We start from the raw sequence: 13,581 nt of genomic DNA on the forward strand, positions 1-13,581 counted from the left end.
CAAAATATAGCTTTGAGAATCAACACACTTGCTCTGAAAATGACCGGCAACTGTACTTGTCTGCCTTTTCAAATATGAAACATTTACACCTCTGTGTGTTGAACTGTCAGAACAAATTAGCTTCCCTTGTGCACCCACCACTGCAGTGGATGCTCTGCTGCAGCTGCCTTCCCTCTAAACTGTGCCCTGAATCACCAATTTTCATCAGTGCTCCAGACCTGCCAATTTGTAAGAAGCATCAGTAAATGAGGAAGGCAGACTCCTGAGAACTCAGCATGCTGTACACATGGCTGGAATATACCAGCTGAATATTAAGAAGTAGCTACAAGTGTGATCTGCAGTTGGCATGCAAACCTTTAATATATGAATCTTGTTTATATACATGTAAATCTACAGTGAACTTTAGGTGTAGCCAACAATTTTTATCCACACAGAATCACGGAATGGGTGAAAGGTTGGGAGGAACCACTGAAGGTCACCTAGTCCAACCTCCCTGCTCCAGCAGGTTTCCCTAGAGCACATGGCACAGGATTGCGTTCAGATGGCTTTCAAGTATCCCCAGTGAGGGAGACCCCACACCCTCTCTGGGCAGCCTGCTCCAGTGCATGGTCACCCACACAGGAAAAATCCAAAGGAGGGTGGGGAAAAAAAAAGAACAGGGAGCCCAGTTTACTGAAATGGGCCAACTTGTCTCCAATAAGACTGAGTGTTGATAACCAAAGGGAAAAAGGTACTTACAAATAAAAAAAAAAACCAAAAAACCAAAGTTTCATTGGAATGGTGTACTAGATAAGCCTAGATCTTACCCAGGCATTTGGAAATTGTACAACATAAGAACCTCACCTCTTGAAAACTCTGCTGATTTCCTTTTTCTTCTCAATCCTACACCACAGGTAAGTGACCTCAGATTCAACTCCATTGTACCAGAGCTTTTTTCTCTTTGCACAGCCCCACCATAACTAGTAATTTTCTTATGCAGACAATGAGCAAGAAAAAACACCATTGCTGCATAAAACTCAATGATTCAAAGCAGCATGTTTCAGTTTGTAGCTCTTACAGTTTGAAAAAAAACCAACAAAGCAACATGAAGCAGTCACAGCACACAAGAAGGTCCAATCTTCACAACATTTGATTTACAGTTATAAGGGACAGCTGCCATTACGGCTAATAATAGATCTTGTTTCTGGGTTCTCAAGATGCACTCTAAGAACTCCTCCCACACTCCCTCCTTCAATCCTCATGACTGAGGGCAGCATGACTAATGAAGAGACTTTCAAGCCTCTGCAGCCATATCCCCACGGGGCATGAAGAACTTAAATGTTAGAGAAAACTGAGCCAGGTAAACTACTAACGAGAGTTCCTGACACATCCATTTTTCCCCATAGTATTTATTCACTGGTGCAGTTGTGTATTTACCATGAAAAAATTCCTTAGCCCCTCAAGAGTTACTGACGAATCCCAATCATACAAGTGATAGACTTTGCTATGTTGAATTGCAGTCTAAGCATGGTCTTTCAAAATGGATCATGTGAAAAAATGCTGTTAAGGCATCACTGAGAAGTAGCAGGAAAAAGCAGACTTCTCCTGAAATTTCCAAAATAAATTTTTACTCAAAAAACTGAGAGAACGTGCAATTTTGAAATCAAATAGAGTTTGGATCTTATCTTTAATTGCGCTACTGAACATTATTTCTTTAATGATGGATTTTAACTGTTGATTTCACATGACTGCTATCTACAGAAGGTATCTAAGAAACCTTTCCTCACCTCCTAATTCCATCCCCAAACCTTTCACCAATGGAAAGCCACAACTACCAATATTGACTGTGAAAGGGCACAGATTTCAGTCACAGGGCTGCAAGTATCAGTCACCAGGTGAAAGAAGAGAACAAAGTACTACCCAGAGTTAAAGAATCTTAAAATTCAGGAGAAAGATACAGTGATGAAAAGGACTGAAGTATGATCAGACTAAAGAATGGAACAGGTGATGGAGCCAACAAACCCTTTGCACTAGGACAAAATTTAGGAAGAATATTTTGAGCACTCCTCAAAATCGTGTTTGTGTAAGCTCCACTTATCTTGCTTATTTTCCCGTGGTGTTTTACTGACTGAATAAAGCATCTCCAGGTTCTGTGTGTCCACATTGACAGCAGCAGGAGAAGAAAATGGGAAGAGCCTTGCTATAATTTCTCCTCTGGTCAACTCAACTCACTCCAAGATACTGTTTTTCCTGACTCTAACTCCTGTCTTCACCCCTCTTTCTTTCTGTCAGTTAAACAAAACCCCAAAATCAAAAATCTCTTATTCACCTGAACAAAGTTCATTTGGTTTAACCAATTTCCAAACTTTTTAGAATCACACTCTGGTTGCTATAGAAACTAAAAATGAAACTCCACTTACAGCACACAGGATGTTTTTTCCCCAACAATTACAAAAAGAACTGTCCTTATGTGAGCTCCCTTATCTATCTTTAGAAATAATAAATTGCTTATCATGTTTTGAACTGACCTAAACAACTGGGGAAAAAAATAATTCTAATCCACGTTCAACACTTCCTCCTTCATGCATAGCACTTAAAGGAAAACATTTCCACCTTAAGAGAAAATTAATAAAAATGAGTCTTGGACTATACAAAGAGCATTTTGACTTTATAGTTTCTTGTAAGGCACTTAAACTTGAATGCTACAAAAATCAAAAGTAAATGTAAAAGTCAGAGTGGTTGAAGTGAAGTGTTTTTTGTTGTAAATGCATAAAAGTATAAATGGAAGACACATTAACTCAGGAACATTCCAAATGCTGATGAGGCTTTTTTTCCCCCCCTTCTATAAGACTCTCCAAGATGAACTCATTTAAGTGTATGAGCCCTGCACGAAGGGCTGACCTGACTATTCCTGTCCCAATAATAACCCAGAAGTTCCACCGGGAAGAATCTTACGGATAAATCACTTTCATGTTTGCAGAAATAGTCGTCTTATTTCATATAATGGGGAAAGGGAGAAACATACTAAAAATAGAGCACCATTTTCCTCCTCATTAACTTTTTAATTTCAAAGAAGTAATTAGTAATATGGCATTATTATTGTTCTTCATTATATTCCCACTGACTGAAGCATTTTCATGTTTCAATTGAAAGATCAAAGAATCTGAAGATGAAGGTTGTAAAGTGTTTAAATACAACAGAGCACAGGCAAGGCAGCTTAGTCATAAAAGGAAGTTGATCTGAGGCACCCCAGAGCCATATTTTTAAATTCAGCAGCTTCCATACAGATCCCAACTGTTGTTAAAATGTCTCCACCTTGTCTTCTTCCCAGACTGACACCTTTGCACGTGTTGTATGGATGACTCTCCTTTGCTTGTTATACAGGAAGAGCAAATACAACTGAAGGTTCAAGTTTTCTGAGCAGAAGCTGGCTGAGCAACAGGTGAGAACATTTACAGATCACTGACATCTATTTCAAGAACTGAGGTTTAACAGGCAACTTGCAAGAAGATTTCCTATAAAGTTGCCTGTACCAGTTCTTTGGGCACTCTCAATACATACAAGTTATCCAAATCAAACAGTAAAGTGGAAATCCTGCATCAGGTTCAAAAGTGACCACTGAGAAAAAAAGTCTGCAATGAATTCTATAAAAAAGTAGCTTTCACTCCACTGGGACTCCTCAACTACTGAGCACTTTTCTCCAGGGCATGAGGCTTCTTAGGGTGCTTGAGAAATGCCTTTATAAAAGGTTGAAGGAGCAATTGATTAGTCTTCCCCTTCTGGCAGATGAAAAAAGATGATAATAAACAGTGTATGCTCCTTCTGCCCACTGAAAACACTAAAGCAACTTTTTCTTGTATTCCAACTGGGAAAAAAATCCAAATAATAAGGCCCAAAGTAGTAAGAAACTAATAATGGAAAGATAGCTAGCCTACATACAAATCTACTGAGAAGAAAAATGAAGTGTGGCACATTTGCATTTAGCAACAGAAAACCTCAGATTTAGTTATTTCTGCATGTGAGAGATGGTAACACATCTATCCACAGACCTTAAGTTGCTCATCCACTACCCTTGTGACTTCTCCAGCCATGGATTCAAGCGTCTCCTGGATTGGATTGGAGAGTGAACCATTTGCTCCTGCCCAAGCAGCTCCACCAAGGTGATACAGATTTGGTAACAGCTGTAAGACAGGAAGAGTATCTTCAGAATATAAGCTCATCACCACCTGTCTTCAAACCAGGACAAACAACAGAAAATGTCTTTGGCAAAATCAAAATCTTCATAAATTAGAATTATCTTATCACTTTAAATACTACCTATAGCTGGCCATCTGAAGAAAATACTCTTTTGTGACACATTATTATTTTCACTCCCCAAAAAGACAAAAGCTGCAAGCACACACAGAACTGCTCTCAGCATTACCAGTGTGCTGGGAAAGGCTTACTGTTTTGGAGTTCTTAGCATCCCGCATCAGCCGTTCTGCACATTTGACATCCTCCTGTACAGCATCCACACCACAGTTTCTTAGAGAGTTGAGATGATCTTGCACTTTTACACATATTCTGTCAATCATCTACTTGAGCAAAAGAAATACATAAGATAAAACATCAGAACAAACACAACCTTAATCCAGTCCAGGTAGAAAATCAACAGCAGCATGAGATTTGCAGTGACAATACAACAACCTGGAAAAGCATGATAAGACCTTGGAAGTATGTCACTACTATTGAAGGAAAGAACTACATCTTGTAAAGACACCCCCAAACATTGCAAAAATAAATAAAACTTTACCATCAGGAAAAATAAATGCTGTGGAATATTTCCCCCACAGTTACCTCCAGGGTAACTGCAAAATAGGATAACTTGTTGATTATTAAATGTTACTCTGGTTTTTGGATTAAATTTAATGCTGAAAATGTTGTTGATATACCTAAGACTAAGGTCTAAAGGTCTCTGAATTGTTAAGAAGTTCAGACAGTAAAAGAAAGCTCTCTCACTATCCATTCAACAAACACTAACAGTGATTTCTCCAGTCTGAGCAAAATGCAACTGTGAAGGCTTCTGCAGTATTCTTTCAAAACGTAAATATTCCTAGTTGCAAGGGAATTAAAACTATCAAAGCAGAAGTTTCCATCAGACATTTCACAGTGGGATAAATTGAACTTAATCTGTACCCGCAAGACAATTCATTCAACACGCTGCAAATGCAGGGCAGGTGGTATATCTGTATCTTACAAGACAAACCACTAAGAATGCCTGTCACACAGTCAGCTTTGATTAAGATATATAAGGCAGGGAGACATAGAGTTAAAAGTCTTTATCAGCCCACTTAGCATACATTAGAACCAGCTATCTGACATTTTGAAGCAACATCTGAGTGCACGCATCATCATATAAAGGCTGCAGTTCCCGCATCTGATATCATTAGCAATGAGAACTGAAATAATTTCACAGCATGCCCCTTTCTGGATCCACATGACTCCTTCTCTTCAAAGGGTTTTGGGTGGGTGTTTTTTTTAACAAGTACAGAAAGCTAATTATTAGACAGTAGAAATTTTCATTGGGACATCTGGACAGAAAAAAAAACACACTCTGGGAATAATAATGCAATTCTATAATACTAGAGAGTCTTCTCCAGCTCTCTTTTAAAACTGTTTTTAAAAGTTATCCTTATTGTACACAATTTAATATCGAAATTAGTAATTTTATTTCAAAATAACAATAAATTACATTTCCTGAAACTTGATGTGTATGTGGTGATGGAGAAAAGCACAACTAAAACCAACAAGCTATAAAAAAGACCAAACTTATTTCATACAGAGATTATTAACTTGGGGGGGGGGGGGAAGTGGCATTGGAACAGACAAACTACTAGAATGAAACAACTGCTCTTGCAGTTCTTAGTGCCAGTATACCTCCATATACCATTTTCTCCCTCAAGAGAGAGGCTAGACTACAATTTCAGGTTCCAGTAATGAAACACTGTCCCATTAAATTTTAATAACACAGGGAAAGCACAAGCAAACCAAACTGTTCCTGGTTTCAACAGTAGTTTACTTGGTAATAGCCTGAGTCTTTCTCCACACAGTACTGCTGTATAGAAGACCTCCATCTCGCAAATGCTTTCCTTCCAAATATATTGTCATTGATGATAATAATTATTTCTTGGGAAACACTATAACCCACGAGGCACACCTTTAAAGTACTCAGAATGAGACAGAACTTCCTCCCCAGGCAGACTGTAGGCACTGAGGAGTCCAGTAAGTAACAAATTCTCACCTGCTGAGTGGTGCTAGTGACAATGCCTTGCTGCAGCCGATATGCTTGCTCCTGTAGGTATTTCCTGGTCTCATGGTTACGAAGCAAGTAGTTTTCTATCTAAAAAAAACCAGAAAAAAAAGCCAGATTGGGAAACTGATTTGACTCTTCACGTTGTAATTTGCTTTCAATTTTGCTGCCGTCTCAGAATTGGGGACTGACAAGAAAAACTGCCTAATTATTTGGTTATCATCTGCAAACTTTATTTTGTGTGTCTCAGTGCTTAATAACCACATTGGCAAATACTAATTCACTCACAAACTAGTGAAACATGGTTAAATATTGTGCTTTTGCCAGTGTTTTCTGAAAGAACCTTCTATTTAGAATAATTTAGCAAATTATGCTGACAAACTATTAGATCGTGGTTTGAGAAATATTTGAAGGGAATCTTAACTGTTAGGTGTTGTAGAGATCATGATGGCTCATTAATTTCTTTTAGATGTCTTGGCCTGCTGCAAAGACACAGATTTGAATAGCAGTATGTCTGAAGAGATGATAATCTATCTATAAGTGTCTAAGTGATAATGCAGTCTTAGTTCACACCTTAGTTAAGGCTAAGGAGTACAGAAGTGCTCTTCAAAGACAACTGATTCCTACTTACAGCCCACCACAATTGTCACCAGCAGTAAGCACCCACCATCCTCCAGCTTCATGGCACAAAGAGTAACCCCCTAAACCTGCTCTATCAAACTTAGTGAAGCCAAAAAAAACCTATTAGCAAACTGCTTATGGTTCATCAAAGATGGATCTGGTCTGAAAGAGACAGGGGAGAAAAGGATGGGTGGAGTGGCCAACACGTTGTGAGGCAGAGATCAGTGGGGACGGTCACGTCTAACACGGCACCAGCAAGAACTCCAATATCTGACCATACCCCAGAGTAAAACCCTGGGTTTATCCAGTTTGCCCACCCCAAGCAAAGTGTGCTGCAGACACAGTGGAGGTCGGGACAGTGGCTGCTGTGTCCATCAGTCAGCCAGGGCAGCTGTCCCAGCACCAAGCACGACATCTCAGTCCATGCAGACAGGCTTCCATCCCTACCTGCTGGGTATCAGCTGTGTTCACAGCACCACTCCTGACACCGGTACCTTTTCTGGGAGGGAACTCCCTTGTGTTGTGCAAAGAAAGCCTGAACCACACATGTTAAAACAAACTCAGGGTCTAACAGTTTTAGCAACTTTGATATGAATAAAAGGAAACACTCTTTGTACATAGCACCTAATTAACACACACAATTTAAATCCCCATGGCCAGAAGCTTCACAGTATTTTTTTCAGAAATGCACCTATGAGCCTAGATATGAACCTAGCCAACTATATTAAATGAGATGTAAGAAATATGTCCATCCCCCATGAATTAGATTTTGACAAGCAGAATTTAGATCATTGCATCAAAGAAAAAAGTACTAACCACCAGCACTTCCCCCGTGATACTCAAATTACTGAAAATAAGGATCATAGACATTTGCTTTTTAATCACAGTTATCTGTAAGAACTATTTATAAGGTTTTTATGGCCTTACTTTGGCTGAAGGAAAACTACTCATTAAAGAGATGTGAAATGTATGCTTCCTGATTGAGCAGGAGGCTCGTTTGGAGCTCGAAAGATTTACCATATTAAAACTCAGCTGGGAGTTTTATAACTCATGCAAGTAGAACAGCTACAGATACTGTCAACACCTTTTCATCCAAAAGAACATGCTGGTGCAGTTGCTTACTTAGGACAACACAGTGTGCGAATTTTATATGTACAATATAAAACACAGGCAGTAAATGTTTTCATCCTCCCTCAAATTAAAGAGCATCCTTTGTTTTGTACAGAGCTGACTGCACTTTTTATGCCGATATAAAAAACGCGCACCACTAATTCTAAACATTTGGTAATACCCACAAGCACATATGTAACAGACATGCATTTTCTAACTCTCCCTTTCATAGTCAGGCACACAGCAGTACCAGGTCTAGCTTGCACTTTTTTAGTTATGACACTTTGACACTACACCATTGCATTCCATCAGCCTTCACTCCCAGCATTGTTTGGAACAAAAAGCTCTTGCAGCACTTGATCACCACGTGTATGTCTATGCAAACCAAACAATCCTTGAATCCAGCAGAGAATACTTATTCAGCCAAGCTTGAAGTCTCAGTCACTTAAAAGTACTTATTTTTGCTGGTTTTATTTCTGTTAACTGGTGGCATATGCAATACCTTTTGCAGCGCCTCTTCTGTTTTCTCAGGGTTTGTTTTGAGTGCTTGGGAAGCATCATTCATTGGTATAGGCATGAATCTCAATGTATAATTCCTAAAGAAAAAAACATTGACAGTGAAAGTTAATCTAATTACTGTATCTCTTTATAATCACTGTATCTCTTTATGAAGAATAACCTAGAAGGGAGAAATAAAGTGCATCTAGCTTGTCTGTGGAAGGTACTAAATGTATTTTTCACATTTTTAAGTGGAATAGTTGGAAGCATGCATGCTCTTTTTTGATGTTAATTCTTCTTTGGCACTAGACAGAGGGGCAGATTTTGAAAAGCAGTTACATGATCAGTGCCCAGTGGCTGCTGATTAAAGGCTTAGCTACCCTCTGTACCTCTGTGCACAAGGTTAGATTTTTTTCCTGTATCTAAACAGAACAGGGAGCATCAGTGCCTGCTGGCAACTGTATCAGATCTAAGACTAAACGGAAATATTCAGTAATAGACAGATAGCAACTAAGAGACTGAGTTTTAGAAATTTACTATTTAATAACTTCTTGTGTTTACAACAATTTGAAGACACTTGCTGAATTTTTAATAAAAAGCTGACAAAACAAGCATAGCATCTCCACATCGCTTTATGCAAACAATTGTTCCCTGTTTTACTTATTTGCTTGAAAAAATATTTCTGCAGCTTTGTCCATCTGCTGTAATAAGAGATTAAAGACAGGAGTTTGGTCTTGAGTCAAAATTACATTTGAACTCTGAGAACATAAACTATCATGACACAGTTATACTTAAAATGCTACCTCTCTACAGTGGTATGTCCACACAACTTCAGACTTGAATAAATGGGGGAAAAAAAAAGAGCAGGAAGTTCTTAAAACCTGGAAAGGAAAGTATTCTTTCTATTTTCAATTAATCCTTTATTTCCTGCAAACATCTCTTTCTTCTCCCTCTGCAAACATCCCACTAACCATCTGTTCCTATTCCATCCAGAGCTACATAAATACATTTGGAACCCTCTATTTTTGAGCACTTCAAAGTTGGCAATTTCAATTGAGTCACCACCATTGATGACAGTAGACCACTCCTCACTAAATGCATTAACTCCAACAGCAGACACCTTAAACAGTGTGAAACTCCAAGATTCTTTCACTTCTTCCCCCACCAGTTGCTTGGTCACATGCAACACCATTCTCTGAAGGGCAGTGGCCTCCTGAACTGCAAATACACTGATTCCTCATCGACACTACCCAACATTTTACTTCAAATGATAATGGAAGACTTTTATATTCCTTCCTCAATGCAAACATGGTGATGCATAGCTGCCAGTGGCAGGCAGTCAAGGTCCTTGTCCTTCCACAGTGTTCAACTGTCTACTGCATCACAGTCAGAAAATTAACTCTTCATTTTAGTCGTCTCATCCTTCAAAAGAACATTGTAAACATATACAGACCCTGTTATGTGTCCTCATGTAATACTAACCAGTGCATAAATGGCTGTCCACCACCATGGGGAGAATTTTTAAATGTCAGAGATACTGAGCTCAAAGACAGGTAATTACAGAGCTTGCCAACTGCCTGACAGGTGGGCTGTTTATTGAGTTAAAAAAAAAAAAAGAAGGTAGATTTCTAAGGATCTCTGCAGCTGTTTGACATTTAATACACACCATTCATTGAAATCTGTAATTAACAGCTCTCATGCTAGCAGTTATATACTAAATTCAATTTAGTCAAAGGCTTAGTGTGCCCTCCCCCCCACACATGGACACACAGAGCGGGAGGAGGGCAAATGGAAAGTAAGGAGATTTCATGGACACGTAATCACAGAGGCAAAATTTTAGACCACTACCCTAAGGAAGGAAGGAGATCATCTGTACTTGGTTTGCTTTCAGACAAACAGTATTATTTTCATCTAAGAATTAACCAGCCCTTAGGGGGAAAAGATCAAGAATTTAAAACTCGCTTTTCAACTTTATCTTTACACTTTGTTTTCTCTGTTTCCTTGAAGTCTAAAATACTCCCCCATTTTTCTTTTTATTAACACTCCACTTGTCTCTTGTAAAGGAGTACATTTTGCTACAAACTCAATAATCCAGTAATTTCCTAACACCTCAATATTCTCAACAAACTACCTATATTTAAAGGATGTTAAATTTCAGAGAAGTGCTCAAAGACTGGAAAGGATGTCCCAAAGGATGTCCCAAAAACCTCTCCTCCTACACGCAGCATGTGTGACCACAGTTCTGCCTTCCATCACATTATTTCCCATGTAGTAACTTCTGATCCACACACTACCTATGCTCTCTGCTGTAGTGGAGATTTTACTGACTAGTTTTTTTAAAAACAGGAATAAGATCATCTGTTTTCCAGGTCAGGGTGTGTGAATTTCACGTCACTGCTAAGGGAAGAATTCACAGCCCTCTAACAAACCCCAGCATTTCTCATCAGATATTAGGACTTCAGCTATTTCTTCAGTCCATATAGAAAAAAATATCTTTCAGAAACGAACATGAGACAATGCTGTGCAGTCCTGTGACAGAGGGGGCTCTAGGCTGCAAATCACATACTTATCTTCATATTAAAATTACAGAGATACAAGACCCTGCTTAATGGCCAGCTGAATAGGATGCCCACTGTTCTCAAATGTTCTCCTATACTGACACCTGTAAGGGACTCTGCAGAAAATCTTTTCAGCACCTCATATCACCTGTCTGGGGCACCCCTGGGGCAAAATCTGCCAAGAGCCGTGCTCCTGGAACTCCCTTGCAGGAATAACATTTTCACACAATTGTAAACAGATGAAGAAAAGCTGGGAGAAGGGGAAAGAAAAAAATCTTCTGATTACCTCAGCCTGTTTTAAAGTCTGTTACAATCCCTCACTAATCCCCTAGGCCTCCTGCCCATACTACTAAAGTCTATCTTTCTTCTTTGCTTTGTGATTTGGTAGATGGCTACTTTTCTTAAGATTGAAATAACACATAGAACACATATCCTCAAGCATCTTCAGCATATTTCATTCCATTTGGAGCAATGGTTCTTTCCTACAGAATATTGATGCTTTCAGGTATTTTTAGGAAACATATGGTGAAGAATGTTCTCAAAATGTCTTCAAGATGGATTGTTTACAGCCTAATTGTTTTCAACCAGTACTGACAGTCCCTCTCTTCATGTTTAAACCTTTGTTGCTTGTGGCTTAGTTTGTGATGTTATCAATGTTTTTGACAATTTAAAAATGTTTAAGGCAACGTAAAATGACCTCAGCTTCCAAGCTGAATAAATGAGAGGTCATCCCGAAAAAGCACAGTGTCACATAATTATCTGTAGCATTTCAGGGTGTTTTTTTGTTTAGATTATTTGTCTTTGCCTCAGGATTTCCCCCCTCTTCTCTATTTATTCATCCGAACACTTTGGAACAGAGAAACAAAGCTGATGCTAACCAGAAAACAAGTGTATTTCTTTTTCTACCAGAATTCCCCATGCTATTGCTCTCTAATAGAGAAATGTCTGCAAATTGACAAATAAGCTTTGCAAATTATTATTCACTACTATCAATGGCATCACTGCAAGATGATTTGCTTAATTATACATCATTTACCTGATTTCCTGCATCAGTGCAACTGAATTCATTTCAAAACCAAGTATATAAACTACAAGAGTTCCATAACACAAGTAACTTTATAAGCTCTAGCCTCATGACCCCTTCAAGGGCTAAGATGCTCCCTTACAAGATATCTCCTCTAGAAACTAGCAATTGTAGGTTACATTCACCTTCTAAAGAGAGACTTCGCTCCTATCCGAGGGTTTTAATGATGTGAAACAACTTCAACTCCTGCTTAATTTAAATCTCTAATTCTTCTCTCTTAAGAACAGTAATAATAACATATAAAGAAATGTGATGGAGATGGAGAGAGATGAAAGCAATTTAACATCTATCACTGGTAATGGCTGCATCTGTGAGTAAACTCATGGAAGCAAAATGACCCAGACCACAGCAACTACAAAGAAAAACTGCAGTTCCTGAGATCATCACTATTAGTTTCAACTTGCCTGGGGAAAGAAAAAAAGTCAGACCATAAAGGCCCACTTCAGTAATTTTCTGTTATTATGTACAGCTTCATTCACTAGAATAGAACTAGTGAATGCAGAATTCACTAGAATTCTCCATGCTATCAACACAAGAGAATGAAGAGAAGGGAAAATATTACCAAATTCAGAATTTTAACACTAAGAGCAGAACTCAAGGACCTTAATGCTGATAGCAGAGTATGGATGAAAGAGCCACAGAGCCTTTTCCCATCCTTTTGAAGGATGTGAAGTCATGAATTTTCCTTTAGATTAAACATCCTGATGTTTAAAATTGAGACTACTCAGCATCTTCAAGATCATATAGACTACAGTGAGAACTGCAGCTGCTCCTTCAGGATCTTTGGCCTCTTCATCAGACATTCATTTACGTGAGACTTACTTTTCCAGTGCCACAGCTATGTCCTGGAAGCCCTGCGCAGTGATGTTATTCTTGTCCCATATGACAGTTCTGAGAGATGGTGGGAAGAGGAAAGAAAAATGTAAGTTAAACAAGAACCACCAAATAAATCTATATTGAAACTTTGCATATTGAAATAACACACTGCTGAATATTCAAAATTGCAGAAGGCAGCGCTTTAAAAACTTGTCTTCAGTTATACGCTAAATCCTTGAAATGACAGCAATTATGGACAAAGATACAAAATCCAGTTTCCCTTACTTTAAAGGGGACTTTACTGTATTTTCCATCATCAACATAAATACCTTACTTTTCTAAAACACAATTAATAGAAAGATTTGGACACAAATTCCTGCTTTTTTTGAGGTATAGCATCAAAATCAAAGTTCAAATGTTTGCTTTGCAAGCCCATACTGAAAAACCAGAAAATTTTAGTACTGATCAATCTCTGTTCCACGTAGTCTATTTAAAACATTCATGCTGATCAGAGGTCAAAATTTGCAGAGTATTACACATCCAACCCTGCTCTAGGCTCATCACACTGCTCCTATGATTCCACATGCAATGAAAGTAGCCGCCAGTAAAAGCCATTAGGTTAGGTG

At 38.6% G+C, this 13,581-nt stretch overlaps 1 protein-coding gene across 7 annotated transcripts in view; it reads right to left on the reverse strand.

Moving 5' to 3' along the window:
• The window catches only part of CARMIL1 (capping protein regulator and myosin 1 linker 1), a 194,102-nt gene that overhangs the window by 46,982 nt on the left and 133,539 nt on the right, over positions 1-13,581 (reverse strand). For all 7 annotated transcript variants that reach the window (XM_032120407.1, XM_032120370.1, XM_032120380.1 and 4 more), the window contains 5 exons: positions 12,962-13,030; positions 8,502-8,595; positions 6,260-6,358; positions 4,425-4,553; positions 4,029-4,160 (listed from right to left, as the gene is read on the reverse strand). In XM_032120407.1, the coding sequence (XP_031976298.1) occupies positions 4,029-4,160; positions 4,425-4,553; positions 6,260-6,358; positions 8,502-8,595; positions 12,962-13,030 (523 nt within the window). The remainder of the gene's footprint in view (positions 1-4,028; positions 4,161-4,424; positions 4,554-6,259; positions 6,359-8,501; positions 8,596-12,961; positions 13,031-13,581) is intronic.

Source organism: Corvus moneduloides, chromosome 1 (genome assembly GCF_009650955.1).
Source record: "Corvus moneduloides isolate bCorMon1 chromosome 1, bCorMon1.pri, whole genome shotgun sequence".
Lineage (NCBI taxonomy): Eukaryota > Metazoa > Chordata > Aves > Passeriformes > Corvidae > Corvus > Corvus moneduloides.